This window comes from Nothobranchius furzeri, chromosome 12, assembly GCF_043380555.1.
Source record: "Nothobranchius furzeri strain GRZ-AD chromosome 12, NfurGRZ-RIMD1, whole genome shotgun sequence".
NCBI classification, from domain to species: domain Eukaryota; kingdom Metazoa; phylum Chordata; class Actinopteri; order Cyprinodontiformes; family Nothobranchiidae; genus Nothobranchius; species Nothobranchius furzeri.
The window spans coordinates 32,268,985-32,296,544 of record NC_091752.1 but is presented as its reverse complement, the minus strand read 5'-3'; the positions used below and the strand labels follow the sequence as shown (position 1 = coordinate 32,296,544).

Here is a 27,560-nt window from a genome sequence, read left to right as displayed (position 1 = left end):
AGACACTCTACCACTAGGCCACTTGAAGAGAAAACATCCATTAATGTGTGCATGTGACTCCACACTCGAGCTGATGGAGAAATATAAATCAGGCTTTAGTGTCCAGATGAGCGCAGCGTTAATCTTGGCTAAGCTGATTATTAGCATTAGCAACTCCACAACATGGCTCTTTGGCTCTTTCGGGATGTTGGTATTTGTGGAGATAAAACATCAACATTGCAGAGCAAACTGAGTCAGAGGTAAAGTCGCGTTGCTGTTAGCCAATCAGGGGCAAGATGTCGAACATCAGGAAATAATGAGTAAGATGAGTCGTTTTCTGCTCCCCTCTCCTCTGACTAACTTCTACTTCCTGAAACAGGAGCGCAAGAGCTTTTACCCACAGAGATCGACTCACAAGGCATTCACTTTTACTAAAGACCACTGCAATGTTCTTAGACTTTAAAGTCAAGTGTATTCCTTTCAAAGTAAATGTACTTTTACTTTGAAAGGAAAAGTGTTTGATGTACGCTGGCTTTAGTTTGGACCAGAGCTCAGAAACAAAAATCCAGACATAATTCAGAACTGTTAGACAGGCATATAAATGTCACTTCTGCATAAGTGAATTAATTGCCAGTGGGCACAAACCCTGAAATTTGTATGTCATGCTGTGATTCATGCATCCGTATAATGATGAATTTATATCAACTCATTTACTTAATTAAGAATTCTTAATCTGCTACTTTGAGTGAATGTTAAGAGCTATGCGTCCGATGATGCATGCAGAAAAATAGCTAATTTACCTTTACCGTATTCAATGTTATGTTGTCGTGACAACACAGCTGGGCTATTTAATATGAAAATAATTCATTTAAAAACTCTACAAATAGGGCACAGAAATACAGAAAACTGCATGAAATGAAATGATGAGTGTTCCCTGGACTGAACAGTAAAAGAAAAAAACATGAAAACAGTGAAGGTAAAGAGTTATTCATCATGATCAGAACACTCGGAATGAGTAAACTGGCCTTCAAGGTAAAAGCAGCTCTTTTTACCAAACAAACTGCTCAGGGTTTCATCAGGTTGCCCCAATCCACTAAACTGCTTGACAAATTAATTTACATTGTCAGTTTATTATAGGAAAGTAATCAAAATAGAATCATAACATTTTTATGAACTATATTGTTTTCAGGTTATTCATTTATTGTCCTAAAATGTTGGCTAGCCAAAGAAGCGGACACTTGTGACATCATTAATGTTCCACTTTCTGTTTATGCTCCAAAAATCCCCCAAAAATATGTCACTGACAAAAAACAAATAATCATATTATTTTTCGGGTTTGTCTGGACATCGTATTCATCAATTTCCACAACAGAAAATGTACATGAGAAGCATAGAGATCAGATCATTTAAACATAGAGGCGACATGGTTTGGAGCTTTCTAACTGTGTAACTGCGGGCCGCCATGTTGGATGGGTCACCAGTCACCCTCAGTGCATTCATTAAGCTAGAAAAGTCAATATTAATCCCACATACTCTGCTTTCAATAGTACGCCAGTTATTGGAACCATAGACCGCACAATAACAGGCAGAGTTGCTCACTTGGTGTTCACTCCGATTAAGTTTTGGAGAGTGAGGGACTTATCCAACATGGCGGGGAAGTGGTAACACTCCAACACTCAATGTTGCCTCTACGTATTTTGTTTTCGTTTCATCTTGTTTCCACCTCTTGTGGCAACTAGCTGTTTGTTTCATAAAAGTAGAACATTTGTACTGATTTCTAAACTAGACGCTTTTTTTTCTGATCGCTGTTTGAATGTGGGACTACGTTCTTGAGCGTAATTAGAAAGTAGTAAAGCAGCACTCACGTGATCGTTTTAGACCAATGCCGTGCCCGCATTTTGTAAACAGGAAGCCAACATAGCGGTGTACTCACTTCAGAAAATAGAAGCAATATTACCTCACTTATCCCTGTTTTGCCTGTTCCCATCAACTCTTGCTGCTGGCTCAAAACTGACTGGCTGTGTACCTTCAATATTTACAATAAATGTACGTTCATATTCAGAATCTGGAGCTTTGTGATGCTGCTGCAAATCCTTTTTTTTTTTTTTTTGAGCAGAGTCAGGAACATTTTCCCTTGAGCGACGTCACTTCAAGTTTCGAGCAAGAGGCGCTGTTTTTAGATGGATGAGCTAGGAAAACCTAGTTGGAACAGTAAAAGCATCTATTTTTTCTCAAAAGTCTTCCTTTTTTTAATGAAAATATAAAGTTTAGACCTGTTACAATATAAGGACTTCAATATGTGCTTAACGTGGAAGACGCCCTTTAAGGCTAAGCACATATTCATTTCATGGTGATGTTTTTTGACCTCCACACACTTTGTGTCACTGTGGGTTATAATCAGGGATATTTTTTATTCAAATAATTTTCCAAAAATCAACTCACCTTAAAGCTGCTTTCCAGAGTTTTCCTCTTTCAGAAATTATGTATGATTTGTCAGAAATCCGTAAAAGTGATTATCTTATCATGTACTGTGATAGAATATAAGCAATATGTCTTTTTTTTTTTTTGCTAAGCATGCCCCCTGCCCGGCAGAGCTCCGTGCAATAGGAAGCTGAGCGCCGACCAGAACTAACCAATAGCGTTAGACTGCCGCTTAGACGCTTCAAATTTAAGGAATACCACGGCTGATGCAGAGTTGATGAACTTTTCACGGACAAGAAAGTCTCTCAAATATAAATATATGAAAACACAACATGACATGAGAATAATACTCGTAAAACATTGTGTTTTAGCTCTGTTTGTTGGCTACAGAAGCACATTTATAAACAGAAACGTGAAGTTGCCATCTTAAAAAAAACAAAGCAACAGCGTTTTTGTGTGATAAGCTTGTCAGCCACTAGATGTTGTCATTAGATAAGAGAAATACTCCGGAAAGAAGCTTTAACAAAAGCTCCACATGACTTGCTTCAAAACTCTTTTATAGCCGCTCTTCGCTGCTTTTATGGCAACATTTCTGCAACTTTCTGTTCAATTGTGTTTTTAAACTAAACTCTAAATGTTTTAAACAAATATTTTTGTTTCAACTCATTCACTGCCATTAACGATTAAAGTCGTCATTTTAAATCCAACCGTTCACTGCCAATGACGTCATTTGCACTTTTTTTACTGTGTGGGCATCGGAACAAGCCCCCGCACCGTGAGAACAAACATCTCAGCTCTAAAGCCGATCTTCATCCGCATACGTCACACGTCACGTGATCAGGAAGCAGAAAATCTATGTGTTAGGAGATCGTTTTGGGCCGCTGCTGTAAAAAAAAGTCAGGCACAAACCGGAAAAGCTTCTGCCGATCACAATTCAACAACGGCACATACATCAAAATCTCTGCCTTTCATTCAGTTCATATATTCTCCCACTTGTCTCTTGTAAAATATTCAAGGAAAACTGAAAGCGTCACTTAGGGAGTACATAAAACTTAAACTGAAAGTGTTATAACCCTTATTTTAACAGTGTCATCTGTCTAAATTACAGCTGATTAGCTGGATGTTCCTCTTGACAAAGATGGATATGAAGATGAGCTGTTGTTGATGAAAAAGGAGGAATATTCAAAGAGATGCTGGGTCATTTCTCTCCTTCTTACATGTGAGAAAAAAATAACGTAACCTGCATAAAGGAAAGATGAGTCAGGATTTTTCTTTTCAAATTTTGATCAAGTGCAAGGACAACCAAGAGGCTATAGATTAAAGAGGTTAGATTGATTTATCTGTAAAAAAAAAAAAAGATGTTAATGATTACATCAGGCACATGAGTTAAATTAAAGCCATAAACATCTGATTCTTGCTCTCAGCTGCATATAGTTCTATAGGGCAGGGCTAAAGGACAAACAGAGAGGGCCGAGGAAACTCTCGACAAACCCACCGTGAACCTCTGTGGCCTCATAAACTCTGTGTACTCCTGCCAAGGAGTTGATTACAGGGAGATTCCATCATGTAAATCCTGCAACTTCACTACGGTGTTCAGCCTGTCACCAGACACCACGCAGCTAAACTGGCTTTTCCCACTCACTTCCAAAAATTCAGCACGCGAGCATTTGCTTGGAATTACCATGACATAAATCCCTTCTTTACTGCTAATGGAGCATTTAGAACGTGCCATTTTTCAAACAAATACAATCTAATAAAGTGCAATTGTTGGAAAGTTGCTGCTCATTAGTGTCACCTTTAAAACACAACATTTGTGAGTTCAGATTGACTATGTACACACATTTTTGAATTTTCCCATTAAGCATGCTCTACTTTTTGATGTGTCATCCATTTTTATGAGACATACCCGGCTCTTGGAGGTGATTACTGTCCGCTCAGCTTATCAGATTTGGTTTAGAGGTTGCTAATGGCATGAAAAGGCACATTAAAGCGATAATAAGTATTTAATGAAGTTAAATGTGGTAAAGCTTAGGGCACAGAAGACTGATCTCTTTTTAAGCAAATTATTAAAGATAAACTTTAAATCTACAGAGAAGATATTTAATGGTTCAGACGTCTGAAAAAGTGATTTTTGTCGTTTTTAAAGTTATTTTCAAGATAATCCAGTTTAATCTAAATTGTGGAGGTTTTGGTCTCTGTTTTATTGCTTTTCTATCTTTTCGATCAACATGAGCTCTGTTCAGGATCAAATTTAAAGTGCAGCGTAATTAGCAATAGAACCACATATAAAGTTCAGCTTTTCTATTTTTATTCCCCTCTAATGTCGGTTGTTCACATCTTTTCTTCTCCTTTTATGAGATTCATACGAACATGTTTGCACACATCCTGAGGTCATTATGTCTTATGGTGTGGTTGTGCAGCTGTAAGAGATGGGTGTTCCTTTTGCTCCTTCGCCACAGCTCCGGGTGGGGCTCTGCTCAAGTCCAATGAGGAAAAGACACATAAACACAGCTTACAATATCTCCAAATACATGCACATGCATACGATTATTGCATCAGCAGGGATTCGACTCACGGTGAATGCCAAAGGGATTCAAGGACATGTAAAAAAAAAATTACAGATAATAAAATCTGCTCTGATTGGAGCGCTAAAGCTTTAAACCCACACCAGGCCTCAAATCCTGACACTACACAACAAAAGTCCAGCAGAGCTCAGAAAAATACTGTCTGTCATTCAATGCAGATTCTGTGTTTTAAAAAAGTTATGTGTGTTTGATGTGTCTGTTCTGTTTTTGTTCTCTTCTCAGGGGACTTTTTGCAAGCCACTACACCGAGACACATTACAGGGAGGATGGAAGTGCAGTCACCGGTGCTCACAACTTCACGGTACGGTGGTGCTCGAGTGCTCGTGGTCACGTCAAGTTGGCATGCAGTGATTCTCTGCAGTCACGTTGGATAAAAATGTTCAGGAAGACAGATGTTCATTTAATCTGTATTGTTTTGTGTTAGGTAGGTGGTTCAAATGTACCACTAAAATGAAATTGCATTTAATTAATCTTTTTTTTTTTTTATGTGACCCAGTGGTTATTTTGACGTTTGGCCATTGCTGAACTGAATGTCTATCCTTTGGCCTATTTGATGATAAGCCGGACTGCTTTTCAGCCAGTATTCCCATCAGGATTTGTCATAAAATCCTCTTTTAGGTCCGAGGGCTTGTTTTGTTCTGTGTATCTCCGATCCACATGCAGCAATGTGTTAACAACACTTCTGAAGATGAATAAAAGATGTTTTTTTTTTTTTTTTTTTTTTTTCATTTAGAGATTCTAGTGCTTGTCAAGTTTACTCACTGCAGCACTTTACTGATTGAAATCGGTTTAAGGGGCTCACAGAAAAAAACTTGACAATTCTTTGATATTTTTACCCCACTTGACTTTAGATTGTCATTTTTGCACTCGTTCCAGGCTAGAGAGTCTTTCTTTCTTCTTTTTTTTTTTTGACATTATTGAAACCTGTGATTTATGAAACTTAGATTATTTTTTGTAACAATAGTTGATTGCGTTTTGCACTTTTGTTTCTCGCTTTGACTGAAAATCGGGGCATTGAACTGAACAGCTGTGAGGACGTTTTTATGGATTGCTCTTAGCTAGGAGGAGCAGTTTAGTAGTTTGGCACTGACCATCCTCTCACTAGCAGTCCACCACACAATCTCTCACCTTTAATTTTGTGTTGGAGTTTCTAACAGCTGGTTGTCAAAAGGTACGCTGTATTGTCTTAGATAAGCTCCACTGAGCTGCACAGCTTTAGCATCTGCTGTCACTAAACTCCGCAGTCTGTCAGGTATTAAACAAGGAATTAGTGGAAAGCAGTAAAATGTAAACAAACTCTACTTCTTAAAGCTATAATGTAATATGGGAGATGACGGGGACAAGCAAACTTTGTCCTGTTAATTAGAAAGATACACACATTAGCTTCATATAAATTAATTAACATAGATATTAATGGGGTTAGTAAACTCTTTGACTAGGGCTGGGCATTATGATGAAGTTAGATAATAAGGATTAATGTGAACAGAACATGTTTCCATCAGGACTGTTTCAGACGTGACCACTCTAAGCCTGTTCACTGCTTAAATTGATGAAGCAAAGTCAGTAAGGCTAAATATGATGATTATTTTTAGCTTTGCTTTATGAACATGGTTTTATTGTAAGTTTATTCTAATTTATTGCCATCTGTGGTAATATGTTGGCATTAATAGCACATCTTAGCAAAAAGCCGCCAATAATAGTAATAGTTTCAGTGGTTTCCATATTTTCAGCCGTATGCAAGGACACGTGGAAGTTTGAGGACCCCAGGAACATTTAAAAATATTCCTCACAAATGTCACTGTTGCAGTGATCCACCATTCGACACGCATCACTTTTATTCAGCTTTGTTCGTTCCTGATTTGATTAAAGATAAAAACTAGGGAACAATAACTGGCCAAAGTCTCCTGTCGTGACTTTAAAAAGGTTTAAAGCTGATCCAAGATGAGGGTCACAAGTCTTGCTTCCGCTTGCACCTCTTGAAAAACATTCACCGCTGCTGCCCGTTGTTTTCTTTTGAGAAAGGTGAGTTAATCTAGGTCAGGCTAAGCAGAGTGTCGCTCTGTATTTATAGGACTGTCGGTTCAGTTTCCACCTGGCTCACTAACCTACACTGAACTTGTCTAACAGAAGTATTTCCTACTGAGAGTCGGTGTTTTGGATGAGAAATGGTCAGCGTACTCTCTGGTGACAGTTAATTTAGAAGCTGCTGGGCAGTAAATGGAGGTCTGCATCCCTCTTAACAACAGCCACTTCCTCCGTTCTCCTTATTCTCAGACAAGAATATATTTTTGTCCATGTCTGAGGAGGCTTGAATAAATTCCCTTTTCTTCTACCAAAACACTCTGATGGAAAAATGAAGGATAAGCCATTATCATATTACTGTCACCTTGCATGCATGTCAGCTTTTCTGCTTCTCCCTTCAGCTACATAGTTTGCATTAATTTCAAATGGCCTGTTTGTACGGAGATGCAGAGGTGGGTGGTGGGGGAAATTGCTCTGCAGCACATCCTAATTGAAATGAACGTGAACCGGGCAGCATCAGCGTAGTTTGAGTGTCTCATCCTCTTTTGCTCCTTTGAAGTCCTGCAACAGGCCACTCTGTTATTTTTAATGGTTTAGTGGTTGACTCAAAAACCATTATTAAGTGATTATTTGGTATTATAATCGGTCACTCTGAGCTTTTCATGCAGGCTGAACATGAAAACAGTCTTCTACACCTATCTCCTGTGTTAGCTTCTGCAGCTGGTTTTGAAAATCCTCACATATCTATGTCACACTGTGAATTTGCATTCATGGCCCTGCCCATCTTGGCTCGTGTCCTCCCATGGGAAGTTTTTTTTTTATTATTTTAGCAGCAATTTTAGCAGGTATTGATTTACACTAGAGCACTGCAAATGTAATGAATAAACAAGTAAACCACACCTTTAAAATAATGCACTTTTAGTCATTAAATGAAGTGTTTTCATTTCCAATATGTTTTTTTTTTCTTGTGTTAACATTCTCTTTTAGAATAACTGCTACTACCACGGGGAAGTGCAGGGGCATCCGTACTCTGATGTCACCCTCAGTGCCTGCCCGGACCTTCGGTGAGACACACAAGACTCGTTTTGTATTCAAGCAGCATTTGAAAGCTGCCCTTTAGGTGCTATTTGCCACAGCAGAGTTTATATTTACTTAAGTCACTCAGCGCGGCAGCCTGTCCTCTTTAAGCCCCTTAAGGGTGCTGTCAGTAAGTTGGTGTGTGGCTCGCAGGAGTTGGAGAAAATGTCAAACAAATGTCTTTGTTCAAAGAGAAATCCAGTATATATCTACTTTGATTTTTGCAGTAATTGACATCTGAGTGTTGCTAAAAAATAAAAACCCAAATCTGCTTTGAAGTTTGTTAAAGTGGACAAGTTGTGACATTAACAGCTTCATCTCTTAATTTATTTATCAGCAATGAAGCGGATTGTGTTTAGTTTGCCTTGATAAGCTTTTATCAACACAGCAGCTGCTAATTAACACGGAACGTTTTGCTTTTCTGCTGGTTATGTATTCATCTGAGATGAAAGATAAAATCATGTTATTGGAAAAGAAAAAACACACATACTGCACATAAAGAGTCTTGAGTTTTGATGCCACTGAGCCGATACGAGCTTTTAAAAGTTTATTTTATCAACCTGTGGTTTGATGAAAACATCTTTAAGTCTTTTATTTGGCCTCAGTGTGAGTGGGCTCAAAGACAAAAGTCTGCTTTTTCCATTAGAGCAAGGGATCTCCAATCACTTCCTGTTTTCAGAAACGTCTCATCCTTTGAAGTTTTGTTTTCTTTCTTCGGATGCTTTCTCTGCAGAGGCTTCATTGCACTTGAAAACAAGACATTTATCATTGAGCCTGCATCTGGCCATGACGCCGGGGTCCACTTCATCTACCGAGTGGAAGAGCTCAGACTGACAACCGGAGCTTGCGGCCATGGCTTCAACATGTCGTCTGTTGCCACGGAAAACCACATCAAAAGCCCCTTCCAGTCCTTCCACACAAGGGTGAGTTCAGAGCTCTATTACCACTGTAACACTATTAAATATGACAGTACAATGCCATTTAATCATCATTTTTTTTATTGTATTTCGTCATCAAACATATCTGGCAGTATTCCCGTTCAGCTTACAAAGGATATTAGGCACTTGACCAAAGATGAGGGTATTGGCCATTACGCCAATTTGGAAAGGCTCCCTCGGGGTGTAGCTATGAATTTGACACTCGTTTTATTTGTGTTAGGAGCCCAGGATTGAAGGCTGGTACTAAAGGTTTGGCTGATTATTTGCATGAAGCAGGTGGAGCATCCATCTGTCACTATTACCGAACATTAAAAAAACTCCCATTCCAGGCAGAGTGGGGCTAACCCACATACAGAAGGTAATGGCCCCAGACTTATACACCATCCTTCTGCATTACCACATGCTAGCTGACTGTGACTGAACAGTGTGTTGTATATCTGCACACAAAAGTTAAGTGTAGAAACTGCTTTGTTGTATCTAAGCACAAAAATCTCCCAGATGGCGTTTAGACCCTATTAAATATTATGACTCCTAATGTAAATAATTCATATTATAAGTAAAGAAGTAAGCACAAACATGAGATGCCATGTTATTTGACTTCTTGTGTTGTCTTTATTTTGTTCAAAAGGTCAATTTCTCATAGCCTAGACAAACCATTTCAAAAAAGGGTGTATTTGCTTCTTCTTCTTCTTCTTCTGTGGTGAATGGCGGCCTGCCCCATGACTGATTCATGTAGCGATGAATATGTCAAGTTGTTTGTTGCTCTGATTGGTTCTACCACTGTCCAATTACGCTCGGAGACAGATTGAAGGACCGGACATTCCACTTCACATTCAAGCAGTTTTCTGGGTTAGAGGCCGACCGATATGTTTTTTTTTTAAGGCCGATGCCGATTTTTAAAGAATTTTTTTTGCCGATGGCCGATATCTAAAGCCGATTATTAAGGCCGATATATATATAAACGTTTTAGCTGCACACTGATTGTGAAAGACAACTGAACACTCACTGTGTGCAATACAAAATAAATAAGTCAATAAATCTCTTAATATTTGTTGAACAATTATAAAATTATAAATAAACTCAAAACATAAAAAACTGTGTGTTGGGGTTCTTCTAGTCCTTTCTTCAGTCTAGTAGTGGCGGCAGTTGGCCACGCAGGTTCCTGATTTTTAAAAATTTCTTTCGTCTTTTAAAAATGATTTCGGCCGGTGGCCAACATAGAAAAATTTGAATACATCGGCCTGATATATTGGTCAGCCTCTACTATGGGTTGTGGCAGTACCACAGATGAATTGTATAGAATTGGTTGCCAAACTACGTTTTTCGACACCTTTTGCAGTAAGGGCAATTGGAGAAAAACAGAAAATTTTTTTTAAGACATTCTGATATTTTCAGAAACGTGTGTATTAGAAACTTTTATTTTGAAAAACTAAAAAAGGTTCTGGGACTGACGCTTTTGCAGGAGCAAACATTTACAAGGACATTTTTTTCTCATTTCAATGTCAACAAATAAAATTGTTGGAATCAGTCACTGGCTGATGAAAATCTAAATTTAACCTGAAGCCAGATCACTTTTGCATCACCATCAGTGCTGTTGAAATTAGATTCCTGCATACAACAGAAGCCCTTTAACATCCCCAATTGAGTTGTATTCTTAGCATAATGTTTGACATTTGGTCATTATCATTTTGAATATTAATATTATTATTGAAAATGGAGTTGGTCGTATTGGGAAGGAAGGTGGATCTGATTGATATTTCAACAAAATGCATCAATTCCACCTTAAAGGTCTATTTTGCTGTGAATTTATATTTTAAAAGACCACTAGCCCATCAGTCAGACAGAGCGAACCCAGCTAATGTTGTCATAACGACGTCTGGGAAAAGTACATTGGCTTCGTAATTAATGAGAGAAGTTAACGCTTTTCAAATTAAGTCTTCTGGATCCAAATATGTTGGAGGCCTATCTCATAGAGGCAATCAGTGTTATTGCTCTGCAAAGCTTTCTTATTGGCATCACAACTGACAGTGGATGATTGTTCATGTGGTTTATGGCCTTTTCATCTTGGTATGGAGTCTAAACGGTGTCCATCGAGGTGAAAAGTGAGCAGATTTTTGCATTTTTCTTCTCAACCATTACCAGAGCATTATCGGAATAGGGGAAATGCACTGGATCATTAAACCCTTCAGATCTCCCTAAAATTGTAGAAGTTGGTTGCTTTTGAGACTCAGCTGCAGCTTTTAGTGTCCTGTAACAATCTTGAGACTGATTTCTATGGAGCTAGGATTGGGACAATATTCAGCGTAACTTGTACCAAGTTTTGTAACTTCTAACATGTTTCATCACATGCAAATTTGGATTCGTAACTTGTAACTTTAGTTTTCTAACTTGTAATTCTCAATTTGTACTTGTATTTCTTGTTTTGTAACAGGAAATTTTTATTTTGTACATGTATTTTTTATTTTGTAAAATCAAACTTTTATTTTGTACATTTACTACTCATTTTGTAACATCAAACATTCATTCAGAAACATGAAACTTTCGTTTTGTAACTAGCAGACTTCCAAATTGAAAAAATCAAGGTACAAGTTTGAAATCAAAACTCTCAAAACACGCATTTCATTCTACAGGTACAAACCTCAAATCTACAGTTACGGATATTTTGTCTTGATTCTAGCGTCAGTGGGAGGAACTTGGGTGGAGCCAATGAGAGCACGAGTCTTAGCTACCCGTCACGTATCTCAAATTCCTGTCCAATCATTGGGAGAGGAGGGCAGGGTTCTGTCAGAGCTGTAGCGAGAGTTACGACACGGAATGCGGGAGTCACGTGGTTCATAGCTTCGAATAGTTCCAAACAGCCCCCGCTGCTGCATTGACTGCAGTTCATTTTCAGTGTTTTGGAAGGATTTTCTCCGGTAAGTTGATGAAATGTCATCATTTTGTTGCATTGTGAAGCGTTAGCTAACCGCTTCGTACCAAAATAAGCCAACGATGATATTTTATGTTGCCAGTTTTAGCTAGATAACCTTTAATGAGCTAACTGTGTGCAGCTTGTTGATTGTGAGCAGGAGGACGAGCTGCAGACGGGTTGATTTCAGTTTGTTTGATTCTACGTTTTAAAAATATTCCCCACAGTTTGAAATAGGTTATAAACTTTTTACATTATTAGTTTTATTTGGGATTTTTTGTACAATACGTTGCTGGTTGCTGTATCAACACGAACATGCATCAGAAATGGAAGCCACCCCCTAGCCGGCCGAGCCCGGGACCCAGCGACCTGGGACCCAGGGGCGACCACCCCCGCCGGGGACCCAGCAGAGCCCAGGTACCCAGACCTAGATTCTAAGGAAAAGTAGATTGTATCAATTGTAAAAAGATGTGGTTTTTTTCTTCTTTTTTTTTCTTTTCCATATGGTTTGGTGGTTTTTGGTGACTTGTACCATTTTGTTTGTTTTAATGTAGGTTTTGTGTTAGATTTAGTAAACAAGTAAAAATTACTTGTATAAAGGGGTAGGGACATATAAGTTTCCACTTCAGCCTACTCTACTACTGCTTATATTAGAGCAGTGTGTTGCATTACTACATCAAATTTATTGCTATAGTATATTATAGTAATGCATGTGGTCTAAATGTGTTCTACAGTGTGTTAGGACTGTCGTGTTCCTGTGATGTAGAACAGTCACGGGTGTTTGTCTTCCTACAAATGCTTGGAAAAATATAAATAGTCTACTTTGTGAAGGAGTTAGTACATAATATATAATATAATATATAATATTATTCAATAATTACCACAAATCGCCAGGGGAAATGTGATTATATTAAATTTTTGTGATTTGTCCCACCATACACCGTTCAAACTGACTCACGGCGCTGGGATGTTTGGAACTGAGAGCTCCATGAACCACGTGACCGCGAGTCAGCGAGTTCAAACAGTGTCATAACTCTCTCTTTCTACAGCTCTGACAAAACCCTGCCCTCCTCTCCCAATGATTGGACAGGAATTCGAGAAACGTGATTGGTAGCTAAGACTCGTGCTCTCATTGGTTCCACCCAAGTTCCTCCCGCTGACGCTAGAATCGAGACAAAATATCCGTAACTGTAGATTTGAGGTTTGTACCTGTAGAATGAAATGTGTGTTTTGAGAGTTTTGATTTCAAACTTGTACCTTGATTTTTTCAATTTGGAAGTCTGCTAGTTACAAAATGAAAGTTTCATGTTTCTGAATGAATGTTTGATGTTACAAAATGAGTAGTAAATGTACAAAATAATAGTTTGATTTTACAAAATAAAAAATACATGTTCAAAATACAATGTTCCTGTTACAAAACAAGAAATACAAGTACGAATTGAGTATTACAAGTTAGAAAACTAAAGTTACAAGTTACGAATCCAAAGTTACATGTGATGAAACATGTTCGAAGTTACAAAATTTGGTACAAGTTACGCTGAACATTGCCCCAATCCTAGCTCCATAGATTTCAGGCTAGGAAACCAAAAGCAAGTAGAAATCTAGACAAACCTTAGCAGTAGCAACAAGATTTTTGAAGAAGGATCAAGTGAAAAACAAACTGCAGAATATTCCTTTGTTGTGCAAATATGAGTTCCTGTCTAACTTATCTCAATGCTGTTTGCTTTTTCAGCATAAAAGGCATACTCAGAAGACGACCAAATATGTGGAGCTCATCATTGTTGCAGACAACAGAGAGGTAATCCGCGTGTTTTACATCAAATCACAAATGTTGCATTTGACCAACAGCCACCGGGCAATGACAACAAAACAAACCTTTAAAATTGAAGCAGCCCTTCATGGTGTGAGCAGAGAAAGGCAGGGTAAGCTGCTGTAACTGTTGAGCAGGTCCCGATGGAGCTGCTAAATGAGGTGAGTGTGCAAAAAAACAAGGTGGTCCTCTGGCTAGAGTTTTTTTTTTTCTTTTCCAAGGGAAGTTGTGTTTTCAGTTCGCCAGCAGAGCAGACAGGAAAACGGCATGTAGATACAAAGGAGTCTTCCTTAAACACCGACAACCTGATTGTGGGGTTTCCTCTTGACAGTTTTCTGCTAATCTCATTAACCTGAGCAGAAAGGAGGGAAGCAGAAATGTTAAAAACAACACGAGGGATCTAATTTGTGGCTGAGTTGAGATTTGAAGTTGAGAGTCGGTGCAGGTGGAAGCCCAGTAGGAAGGAAATAGATGGTCTGCCTTTGCTTAGGGTTTGCATCCAAAGCTTTAGTTCCTGTTACATCTGCCAGTATACCTGCTCCCTGTGATCGCGCCATTCGTCTTTCTACCAGGAGGCTTTTTCAGATCCAGATGGTCACAGCTTGACAGCCTGCTGAAAAACACATATTGCTTGTGAATATTTTGGTCAGCCCTTTATACTTGTGTGTTTCCTGTGTTATTTTCTTGGTGTTAGAATGGGGAAAATGATGGTCTCACTTACGTCGTCATTACACGCCTGCCACTCGTGGATTAAAATTCCCATTTGTACAGCTGCTAACGTGCAATTTTGTTTTCAGTTTCAGAAACAGGGGAAGGACTTGGAGAAAGTGAAACAGAGACTCGCGGAAATAGCCAATTATGTCGACAAGGTAAAACATCTTCTCCCCTAATGCAAGAGCGGGATAAATCCCTTTTTAAAATAGAAATATCGGTGGCAGAGGAGATTAATAGGGTGACTGTGATATATTAATTTCCCTTTAAAGCAACTGCCTAAGACACGCACCAGGCAGATGGATTTATTTTAAGGAAGCATGAATTTAGAATTTAGAATGGAAAAAGCATGTACTGGTCATGTTTAAACAGGAGGAGGGAGAGTTTAAGGGCTGCTGCAGTAGCAATTTATCGGAAACGTTATAAAACTGCTTCTCACATCTTCAGTTCTATAGGGCCCTTAATATCAGGGTGGCTCTGGTGGGTCTGGAGGTGTGGAGTGACTCTGACAAATGTCCCATCACTCAAGATCCCTTCACCACGCTGCACGAGTTCTTGGACTGGAGGAAAGTGAAACTTCTGCCGCAGAGGCGCCATGACAACGCTCAGCTCATCAGGTGGACACTTGGTTTGACAGGAAATTGAGTTGATAAAAGCCCAAGGCTATTTTTTGAAACTTTCACCCAAAAAAAATGATATCCTCACATTCTGATGGTAACAGCTCCACAACTATAAGAACAAAGCAAACGGCCCTGAGCTAAATAAAAAAGATACTGTTTTTGTTTTATGTTATTTTTAACACAGAAGGAGAGGAGATTTTACACTGAGTTCATAAAAGCTGTGTTGCAATGGAAATCTTTGCAAAAGGAAATAGGGGCTATGTCCAGATATAACAGAATTTTTGGTTTTTGGTGCTCCTAAAAAGGCTGATGTTTAATAAAATAAAAATAAAAATTCAGTATTTACCATAAAAAGTTCAAGATAAAGTGGGTAATTTTTATATTTGGAAACAGCACATATCTATAAGTGCAGCATTAGCCACAATCCAATAATATTAGCTTGAACAGAATATCATTTAATTGCAGTCAAACATCTCTTCAGAGGAAAATTTACACCAATCAGCTACTTCTTACTTTTTGTGGTGCATTTAAAAGCACTTAAATAGTATAAAAGGTTTGTGCTACTGTTGCTCACTGAGAAGCTGCACATGTCAAGTAAGACTAAAACACAGACCACTCCAACCATAGCTTTTTAATCTACTTCCTTCTTTTGCAGCGGTGTTTACTTTCAGGGCACCACTATTGGCATGGCGCCAATTATGAGCATGTGCACCATGGAGCAGTCTGGAGGCATTGTCATGGTGAGTAGAAAGCCCTCCTCTTCCTCCCACCACCCTCCCTCTCCTCTGTGTAGCCTGATTGTATCAGTGAAGACATTGTCCAGATTCAGCAGACTAAAACAGTCCACATGTGATTCACAAAGGCAAGGCATTTTCCGATTAGGTGCTTATGGACAGCTCTGCCAGAATGATCTGCCTAATGACGTAATATTTGTTCTGGCAGCACAACTAGACCACAAACACGCACTTGCACAAAACACCTGATATGTCCAAGCATGTTACTATTGGACTTGATAGGAAGTTTTAACCTAGTTTAGTTTGTGTAAAGTTGTAGGGGTTTCCCCCCCCCCCCTGCATGTATATCAAGAGCAGATGACCTGGGAATTAGTGGTGCTTTTTAGCCCTTTGTGTTTTCTTCAAGACGTTCTGGAAATTTCCCCCGTAGCTCTTTTTAGCAATCATCCGAATAAACGTGCATTAAAGGTCTCGTTTGCTGGGTAACCGTGTAATACTCATTCTGTTTGAAAAGCGATCGGTCACACGATTAGCCGCAGACAGGAAAAAGACAGGGAAATGCTTTGGTGTGAAAAAGCCAGTTTCTTCTATGTCACATGGAAAATTTGCTTTTGTGGCCCCACCCACTTTGGCGTAACACTGCAGAAGGCTGTGTTGATTTTGCAGCCAGGAGAGAGCAGAGCATGTCTCGGCTAGTAGAATTAAATGGTAAATGACCTGTATTTGACATAGTGTGTCCTAGAGTCCTTCACCCACGCACACACACATACACTCCCTAGTGGTGATGAGTTACAATGTTGCCACAACTGCCCTGGGATGCACTGACAGAAGGCAAGACTGCCGAGGACTGAAACCACCTGTCCCTCCGACTACTGCCAGCAGGCAAGGTGGGTTAAGTGTCATGCCCGAGGACACAACAGCAGCGTTCTCGGTCTGGAGCCGGGCTCGGCTCTTACAACCCTCCGATAACTGGACAATCCGCTCCACCTCCTGAGTTACTGCTGTCCTAATAGAAGCTCACGATTAGCAATAGCAACAACATGGCAGAACACATTCACGCACATCAACACATCAATGCTGCATTTTTTTCATTCAAGAAAACACGCGAACAAAGGCAGCAGAAGAGTTGCATTTCTGTTAGCCAATCAGAGGGCAGATATGTCGTTTCCCCCGCCTCACCGACACATTTCTAGACCATGAAACAGGGCTGCTAGAGCCTTTTTTCTGCAGATATGTCTCACAAGGCATTCATTTATGTTAGAGAACACAGAAACATCATTTTTCAGTTGTTGAGTTTATTATTTGGACTGCAGTTGTCTAATCAATCATCTTCAACGGGGAAATATTTGCCTAAAGTGGATGTTGACCTTTCAGGTTTTTGATTCAACAATGAGATTGGTTTCAGATTTTACCCTTTAGTTGTTGTGCAGATATTTTTTCTGTCATTAGCTGAATTTTTTCACAAGCTGGGCAACGATAAGCACATGCACACTTCTGGATTGAGAACAGGCATCTGTGCCCAAGTCATTTCATTTCACAACATTTCACCTGTTGTTAAGAGTGTGCTGAGATCACTCACGTCAAGACCAGATTCACATCTAGTGGACACTTCTGTAAATCACAGCCCACCAGCTTTTGAGCACACCTGCATTTCCATTTTTATGAGAAGTGATAAATTGTTTATTTCTGGTCCTCACAGAGTTCAAACACTGTAATAAGAATGCATTTTCTTTTTTCTTTTTTACAAAACTAATGCTCAGAGGAGATTTGTCCCAAGCACTTTAGATCTATGCCAAATCACAAAGTGGTTATCGGTCCAATGCCATTATGGCTCAGCCCAGATGTGCATGCCCCCAATAATAGATGTGTTCTCTGCTGGCTGTTGCTGTGATGAGGCTTTTCCAGATGTTTGTCTTCCCCATTATGTGCATAAAGCAGATGGTCTGGATCAAGATTAAAGGGCCACATAAGGAATGAGAGGGGCGGTCAGATGAGATGATCTATTTCTCAAATCATACTGAGAGGCTGTTCTTGGTTGTAAACAGCACATAATTTCCTCTCCATCACATTCACACTGGAATTCTGCATGGATTCTGATTCCTGCTGTCTGGTGAAAGTGCTCAGCTGTAAATTTAATACATGTTGTCTAGATGCACACTTCACTGTTAAACATGGCGGAGACGTTTCCCATCCTTCCCGCTACAAGGCGGGGTGCAGCTCCCATGACGCTCCTCTTTAATCAGAGCAGGAAGTGGCTCTGCTTGCCCTCAACTGTGACTGATGACCTTGTTTTTTAGGGATTTGTGTGATTTTCTCATGCCAGAAACCCACAGTACAGTAAGATGTACAGTAGAGTGTAGGTGGTCCATTTCTGCTTATCTGGTAGATTAGAATTTTTTTTAATTATTCATAAAAATGTAAATTGTGTTTGATATGCAACCATCCTGTCACCGTATGTGCTGCTTTTATCTGTAAGGTGGAGGTGTGCTCCTCTAGGCTGTGTTTGCATTTCATTTACCCTATTGTGTTTGCTGTTAGAAACCTACACGTTGACAAAAGTTGGAAATGTACAACTGGCTTGGGTCCGAACAGCAAAAGTTGGTGTTTACTAAGCTGATCTCAGTAGTTGCATATGTTCTCTAAAAAACTTAGACTAAGCATGTTTCTTTCATTAATAAATGATTCAAATATTTGGGATCCTTATGAGGACTTATAATCTTCCTAATATCCTTGTATTAAATGTATGTTTTTGCTGCAGCGTCTTGAATCATCTTCCACAAATTTTCTCCATTTCCAGATTCACCTTGACACACCACGGCTGCATAACCTCATTTACCCCACCTTATCCCATCTGTGAAACTTGTTAAAACTGAAACTTCCACTGCTGTCTTGTCATTATCCATCTCTGTCTGCTAGCTGAAGGGCACTTGTCTTGCTTATCGGTGCAGTCACACAGTGATAGGCTTATGCAGCTTTGTCGTCTCCATCGGCAGTTGGTGTGATTGGGTCTGCAGGGGCGGTGGTTTGACAGATTAAATCAGGTCTACATGGGGAAGATCAATAATAAAAAATAATGTGAGAAGAACTATTAGATGTTTGTATATATATTTTTTTTGAGTCTGTTATAAGTTACTTTCACATATGAAGCATGTTGGGCTTTTTCTTTGTCCAGGATCACTCTGAGAACCCGCTGGGTGCAGCCGTGACCTTGGCGCATGAGCTGGGACACAACTTCGGCATGAACCACGACACGCCGGAGCGGGGCTGTGGCTGCAGGATGACTGTCGATCGTGGAGGCTGCATCATGACCCCCTCCACAGGGTGAGGTTTTTCACATAAACACTCAAATAAAAAAAGGTTAAAAAAAACTGAAAAAAATAACACTATAAATATAACAATAAATGTGTCTCACCTACAATATTTACATTTAAAAAAATGTGTATTAGTATTCCATTTAAATGAATAAAATTAAATAAAGTAAGACATATTATACCAATTAACATATATCAAAAAATGAAAAGAAGCAGAAGGAAGAGAGCATCTTATCAGTCTCTGTCCCTTCTTTCAAAAAAACATCACCTGAAAAACATTAAAACATACGGTAATCAAATAAATTCATATCAGACCATCAACAAACATAATGAACTTAAATTACAAGCTAAATTATCCTTTGTGCATTTCTGTTTCTTCCTGTTTTCTTTACTTCTCTTTTCCAACATGATGATCTAATTGTTTTTAAAAAAAAAAACTAATTCTTATTCAATATATATTATTATGGTTTTGAAAAGCTCTTAACTTAAAGGGGAGATATTGTGACTTTTTCTCTTCAGTTATAATAATAGTAATAGTTTTATGGTTTACTCTGAACTTGTTCATTAGTTTTTGCAAGAAATGACAACAGTTTTATTCTTGACGGTTTCAGTATCTTCTAGAATGAGATGTTTCAGAGCTCTGTCACTTTAAAGAGTAACTAAACCCCAAAACAACATTTTTTTTGCTGATTAACTGTATAATTTGGTCTTTACAAATGCAATCATTCTGTTTGTGCATTTTTTGACATGTTTGTGCAAACTTGATTAAATCTAGAATCTAGTTCTAAAAATGTCTTAGTGCTGCCCCCTGTGGGTTGAACTGTGACTATTGCATTTTAAACTTGTGATTGACTGGGTCAGGAACAATCTCATGTCATCGGTACAGTCTCCTCCCACTCCCCCTCCCTCCCAGTATGGAAATTCCCCACATTTGGCCATGCTACTCTGTGCCTCCTGGCAATGCCCACTTTCATAGCATTTTTTAAATCTTGACTAGGAGTGGAGTTACATTTTCTGATGGTGTGCAGTCCCTCTTTAAGAAAACAAGCTAGAGCTGGCCACGCCCACTCATCCCCCGCTCAGGCTGCTGTAAGCTGAGAAGCTCCTATATTGGAAGGGGTTCAAAGTAGCTGCTCTTCCAGCATCAGCTCTCTCTTGCAGGTGAAAGACTGTTCTATTCTACTTTTCCTGTTTGTGACATCACAAACAGAAACTTTTTCAAACTGCTTGTTTTAGGCACATCATTTCATTTTTCACATTTAGACTATTTATAGAGGCAGTATAGACCCACGTGGCAGCCCCCCTCCAGTGGTCAACGGGCAATCAGGCGGGGTACACCCTGGACAGGTTGCCAGCCCTAGAACTTAACTCCTTAGCTCTAATTCCAAATGTTGTATTTTGAAGACTTCAGCTTTAAAAAAAAAGACTTCTGAATCAGGTGGGGGGAAAAAACGTAAATATTTCCACTAGTTGCTCAGGTTGGATCATATTTATCCATATGTGATGCTTCGTTGTTTTAACGCGTGAGACCCAAACAGACCCTTTAGACTAGGACTAAAGTAGCTGCTGTAACATTCTCCGCATGTTGCCTGGGCCTCAGAGATAACAGAGCTGCTGTGAGGGGATGGGCTCTGTGACTGTTAGTAAACAGCTTGCAGATAATGTGAACCCAGAGCGCAGGACCAGATTTCACCCTTGGTCCAGCGCCAGTATTGCGCTTGCCTCTTGGAGGGTCCTGCAAGGCGCAGATGAATTTTGCAAAACTAAGAAAATGTTTAGAGGCGTCACTCAAACCCCTGCCTACATCTGTCCCACACATTAATCATATCACTTGGGGATTAAATCATCCACACACTTTATGCACAAATGGGGTTTGTGCAGTTTAAGACCATAGCTGGAGACAGCTGCCAGATCTTACTCTCACATGTGCTGCTAAACCCTTTAAGATTCAGCTAAACTTTGCTTCTTTACAAAGAGCAAGTCTATGCATTTTAGTTTTCAATAACTAATTGAAAGTGCATTAGTGAGGGATCTTCTAATAGCCAATGCAAACTGTGTGAATGATCTGGAAAAAAACACAGTATAGGAAAGAATTAAAGGCAGAGAGGGAGCTGCTTATTTGGTGGCTAAAGCGAGGAGACGTCCTTTAATGAGGGGACATGTTTCATTAGCAGTGCTGCAGCTTATTTAGAATGACATTAACAACAATATTGTAGTATGTGGCACAGTTATGTGTGAATTTGCTGCCACTAATTAGGGCTATCATTAAGAAAAAGCCTGACTCACCAGATGTTGACTGTTTGTATAAGACTGTGTGTGCCTTGCGTCTTTCACACATCATTCCCTCTCTTTACTTTGTCCGTGTGTCGATTTTCACTTACGCTACTGGGAATAAAGTCCTTCCAGCTTAGAGGATTTCTAAACTTTTGTAGCCTTTTGGATTAGAAATGCCCGCATATGGATTTAGGGGCAGATTTGTAAGAACATATAGTTCCCTGTACGCGACTTATTTATGACTTTATTGTGCTAGCGTGTGATTGTCTGTGTGGGGGCTTTTATTCAGGTTTACACATCAGTTATCACCAAGATGGAGTCAACAAAGGGTTAAACTGAAGTAATTATGAGTTTTGTCAACTTTTAAAATCCGATCTATGCCTCAAATGTTATGCTTGGTCATTTGTTGATTGACGAATGATAATAAAGTCAAAAATGTAGTTTTATTCATGCAAATCACCTGAAAAAGTGAGTATTACCTCCTTTACAAATGAAAAGAAGTACATGTTTCTACCATTTTCCACGTTTTTCTAATAAATGAGACTTTCTGTCATATTTTTTCATGAGCATCATCTCCGCATCCTTATGTTTAGCAGCAGTAATTTGTTTAAATTAATGCTGAATGCTGTGTGATCTGAACTCGTATTTCACTTATGTTAAAAAAAGAGGAACGAAGCATTGTTTCCTTCCTGGGGATAGTCATTTAACCACCATCCACGCAGATTCACTAATAACAGATAGAAGTTGTTCCCAGTTGCCGTCGTGTATCGACAAAGATATTGTAGATTAAGCTGCTGTCATCTTGAGAACTCCATTCAAACAGAACATCCATCCATCCATCTTCTGAACCCGCTTTGTCCACGCAGGGTCGCGGGGGAGGGCTGGTGCCTATCTCCAGCAGTCAGCGGGCAATTAGGCGGGGTACACCCTGGACAGAGTGCCAGTCCATCGCAGGGCAACACAGAGACACACAGGACAAACAACCATGCACACACACACCCACACACACACCTAAGGACAATTTAGACAGACAAGTCAACCTAACAGTCATGTTTTTGGACTGTGGGAGGAAGCCGGAGTACCCGGAGAGAACCCACACATGCACAGGGAGAACATGCAAACTCCATGCAGAAAGATCCCAGGCCGGGAAGCGAACCCAGGACCTTCTTGCTGCACGGCAACAGCTCTAACCACTGTGCCACTGCGCAGCCCTCAAACAGAACAACCTTTACAAACTGAAAAGAGGAAGGAAGCTGTCAAAAATGGTTTATTTTTGCAGCTGCTGGCAGTAAATTAGACACTCAGCAAGAATATAAAAAAACGTACAGAAAAATTCCAATTTTGACCTCATTAGTGAAAAATATTTTGTGATATTTTTTTTATAACAGATTAGAGTTATAGGCTTACTTTCTCTTGTATATCTCTCATAATTATGAATTTAGACTGGATGTTACCTGAAAGATATGATAAGAGAGCTTTCTTTCTCAAACTGACTTTGTTGTTTCGTAATAATAGATTTGAGATGAATCCTTTCACCTGGATGCACTGACATTTAGTGGGTACTTTTGTGTTCATACACTGACACGGAAACATCAATCGCTCCCTGTTTATTTAATATTGTTCTAATTGTGTGTGTTGTTTGTGTCAGCCTTCTTGATTGGAGTCAGTGAAGATGATCATCGACATTTGATATTGCTCAGTTGTGCTGCAGTAAAACAAAAATGTGTGTGTGTTTGTGCACAACGACACGCATTGCAGTAAAGCCGTAATCGATCTTGTTTGTTGTTTGCAGACCGCACCTATCCATGCTTTTCTATTAAGTGACTTTTTTTTCTTTAATTTCTAAGCTTCTTCTTCTATCAGCATAGCCTGTGTAGGTATGAGTGCTATTGATTTCCTTTAGGAGCTGGTCAAAAGTTCATTGTGAAGAAAAAAAATTAAGGTGCAATCAAAACGACATATTCGAGAGAAAGAATGGCCCCGATAATGGTATAATGAATTCAGCTTTTATTACTTTTTAATTAAAGGTCTGGCATCTGGCAGCTACCAAATGTCTTGACTCCAGAAGTTAATTACGGTAGTTGCAGATTTTCATCCGGTGATTGATTCCTGGGAGTTTCATAAAAATCTGTTTTGTGGTTTAAGAGATATTTAGCTACCAGACCAGGTTGACTCTAATGATTTGATTTGATTTAATAACAACATTTAATACAAAGATCCTGTGCAAACTGTTAGTAATTGGAATATATTATAGCGATGCTTTGTGGACACCAAATTTAAGCTTGGCATCTGCACAATCCAGAGGTTGGGCCTTTCTTGTGTTTGTTGTTGATTCTCTGTAGGGGCCATCTTGGTTTGGGTTGACAGCTGTCATTGTGATCATTTATCCGCTAAAATCAATGCAACTTGAACAAATTACTTCACCAAGTCACAAAGTTGGGGGCATATTTATTTTGTTTTTCTGCAGCAGCTCTTGACGGATTGAAAATGAGCCCAGACTCTGATAAAGAAGTCTACACGAGTCACAAAATCCATCTCGTCTCTCTGGTCGTGTAGAAAGGAAATATTTCAAATAGTCCGTGTTGCATTACAGTAGTTAATTAAGCTGTGTGTCATTCAAAGTTTTATTCCTGCTAAACTGGTATCAGTGGTCTTACATGCATTACTTTGATTTGGTCTGATGAGAGATTGTTTGTTCTGTCTGGACAGTTCTGCTGTCTTCTGAGTCATAAAGTTCAACGTCTGGACTTCATTTTTTCAGAGCCAGCTTCAAAAGTGAGAATTAGGAACTCAACCCAAGTAAATTGACTCAGCCGGTTATCTCTCAAATTGAATTTTCATTGCCATCAGCCTGAATTCACAGTTTCCTGTTGACAAAACTAATAATTTTACAATCCTATCTAGAGTTCATTTCGCCCATCACTGATTTCTCTATATTTGATATGTCAGCCTCCTTTGACCCGCGGTCCAGATGCCTTTAGAATGTTAAACACATCATTCTAAAGCAGCGCAGCTCATTTGACTGTGTGTTTTGGACACTATGAGCTTAGACTTGCTAATGGAGTAGAGGACAGGCTGCATCTAAATGATGTGATTATCAGTGACGCTGCCAGTTGCAATCAGGGCCGGCGCACACTGAGAAAGATCCGCAGAGAGCTGCTTTGTGCCTCGATAGACAGGCGGAGCGGGGAAGCTGTGGTTTCATTCGTCTTTTATCTCCCCCAGTGGTAACGTAGGCAGGAAAGCACAAAGACAGATGCCTGTGAAAGTGAGAGTTGAACAACAACTATAGGAATTATTTTTGGTACTCGCAGTAAAAGTGTGACAGGCGTATGAGCCACAGAGACTGGTCATGAGGGGGGTCGTCGTTCAACAACAGGTGGAAAAACTTGAGCGAAGTAACGGTTTCGGTGGAGGTTTTGAAATGAGAGTGACTTTTACAAGTTGAAGTTGCGTCATCTGAATGTGAAGAGGAGGCACAAAAGTACTTCTGTTTGGATTTGTGCAGCTGGGTGGAGGGATGCTACACGGCAAGGAGCCACAGCTGAAAATGTAAATGCGCGACAATAAGGAGGTGATTATTATTCTTATTTGGTAGGTAGAGTATAGAGAGGGGGAGGTTGGGAGGTACAACATACCATAATTTGTTAGAGCAGAGTAACCATTGACTCGAGTCCTCTTTAATGTTTAATCACTTTAAACATTGCCGGTGTTGCAGGCTGACATTTGCTGAAAGGTCACCCGTGTCTCCTGCTCACCATTGACTAAATGAAGCGTCAGTCTGTGGTGCAGCTCAGAGAGCAAGAGAAACGATCTGATGATGTCAGTTTGAGGGACCGTAAATAGCAGAGCTCTTTATAGCTCTTGTGTACTCTATGCCTCCATTGTTCACAATCCTCTTTCACTCTTTATCCAAACTGAGAGTTTCTCATCTTTTCAACCCACTGGCCTCAAATGCTGAGATGATAACCTGCTCTGACAGTAAATCTGTAAAAATCGGCTTGGTCTCTTCACCTCGAATCTTTTAAAATCACTATAAGAGACGGCCTCCTTTTAGTTTATTTATTTATTTGTTTTTTTAATTGGGGTGGCTCACAACATTAGCTGTTCATTTAGCATTAAATGATCATTTCACTGCCTGGAAATGGTCAACAGAATTAGGGCTGCTGCAGTCAAGGTATTAAAATATTATCAGAGTATTCACTTATGTTTGTTTTGGTTTTTATTATTACCCAGTAGGATATTAAAATGCTGCATGGGTAATCTCTGATAGCTGCTTTTGATTTAATCACAATTGTTAATGTATTCTCACCAAGGGCAGTCTTTCTATGGGTTTGTTGTTGTGCATGATTCAGCTGTACAAACCTAATTGCTCATGCCATGGAGGAATTAAAGCAGCTTGCATTCTGTTTGGGTTGCCAGTTCATTTTTCTGCATTTGGCGGGGCTCATCTTGAGCAAATTAACCTTATTTCTGTTGTTTTGCCTTTGAGCTTCATCATGAGATTAAACACTTTAGCTAGGCAATAAGGCCAAAAAGAAAGCCATTTGTAATTATAGACAGAATGACAATACATAATTTTGGATGTGTATGGATGCTTATTAGGTATGGAGTCATGACAGTCTGCAGGTTTTGACATGCAAACTGGATTTTAGCTTTTGTACAATAACATTTCATACTTTTGGTTTAGATGATATTTACATGAAATTAATTTCAAAGTAAGGACTGGCCAGCATCTGGTCTGCAGAAGTGAGAACCATTGTATAAGATGGACAGATCCTCCACGCCAGCCCCGTAGGTTTCTGAAGTCCAGCGAGCCGTTTCGCTCGTCTCATCGCTCCCAGAAAATACAAAAATTGAGCAGAGAGTGAGGGTGTGAGGTTGGGGGAAGGTGATTGAGACCCATCCAACCCTGAGCCGAGTTAGCTACAAGCTAACTGAGCTAACCGGAGCTAATGGACTTTGGCTGGCACTTTTATTTAGAAAGTCACAGTTGACTGACTCTGCTACCCTTTGCCTTTTAGACTGTAACACTTTTAACATGAGGCTGAGGTTGAGGCTTTACCTGGGGCAAGCAGGAGTCAAGCTGCTAGTGCTAGCACGGATGGCTCATCTGCTACCTGTCAATCAAAGGACATGCCCATAATTATTCTTGATTTCAAGCTTTATTTACATCCAAATGGATAAGTTATTCAAAAAGTTCACCCCCCATCAGAGTTGTCATGACGGTAAACTTGACCTATTAAAGCTTAATTTTGTAACCAGACTGTAAACATGTTTATTTCTGCTGTGAAGTAGGCATTTGTAACATGGGAGTCAAGAGGAACTTGTTCCTTTCTGGAGCCAGCCCCTAGTGGATAAGGAGGGAACTGCAATTTGGTGAGAACAGAGAACCAAGTGCGTCGTCTTTCAATTCAAAGGACAGAAATAATTTGCCCATTTTGTGTATTATTTAATTATATTTATAATATGTGACTCACAAAGTAACTAACTGGAGAAAATGAAGAAACATTTTTTTTAAGTTTGAAAAGCTATACTCAGAATTGTTTGTACTTTGAAAGCATGGCCATTTGAGGATGAACATCTGATGCTGTTAAATTTGATCAAAAGACAAATTTTGTCTGATTTCTGTCACTTAAAAATAAAATTTTAATCTCTCAAATGTAGGAACTTGGAACCTCAGTGAAACAAAAACTGCTGATTCAGTTGCGATTGTTTCACTTTTCACTGAACTGTTAGACTGTTTAAAGAATTAAAAGTACTTGACTTATTGAAGAAGAAGAAGAAGAAGAAGAAGAAGAAGAAGAAATCATTTCTATAGCGCCTCTCAAGATAAAAATCATGAGGCCCTTCACAAAAACAAAATATATTAAAAAGCATTTAGAAAATGTTTTAAAATATATTTAAAATGAGCAAAAATAGACAATTGTGATTAAAAATGTTAAGAAAGAGAGAGAGTGAATAGGAAAGAGGGAAATCAGTGGATCCCGAGGAAGGTGGAATAGGTGGGGAGGGCAGAATAAAGAGAGAGGGGTTGAAGAAGGTCATACAAAAGCCAGCTTGAACAAGTGAGTCTTCAGCTGCTTTTTAAAGGAGACCACTGAGTCCACTGATCTCAGGCTCAGGGGGAGAGAGTTCCAGAGTCTGGGGGCCACCGCAGCAAATTATCT

The 27,560-nt window shown here is 39.4% G+C and overlaps 1 protein-coding gene across 2 annotated transcripts in view; it reads left to right on the top strand.

Moving 5' to 3' along the window:
- adam12b (ADAM metallopeptidase domain 12b) overlaps positions 1-27,560 on the top strand; it is a 124,288-nt gene that overhangs the window by 60,625 nt on the left and 36,103 nt on the right. For both annotated transcript variants that reach the window (XM_015944850.3, XM_015944851.3), the window contains exons 4-11: positions 5,208-5,286; positions 7,995-8,071; positions 8,818-9,007; positions 13,663-13,728; positions 14,538-14,609; positions 14,899-15,068; positions 15,727-15,811; positions 18,978-19,126. In XM_015944850.3, coding sequence (XP_015800336.3) covers positions 5,208-5,286; positions 7,995-8,071; positions 8,818-9,007; positions 13,663-13,728; positions 14,538-14,609; positions 14,899-15,068; positions 15,727-15,811; positions 18,978-19,126 — 888 coding nt within the window. The remainder of the gene's footprint in view (positions 1-5,207; positions 5,287-7,994; positions 8,072-8,817; positions 9,008-13,662; positions 13,729-14,537; positions 14,610-14,898; positions 15,069-15,726; positions 15,812-18,977; positions 19,127-27,560) is intronic.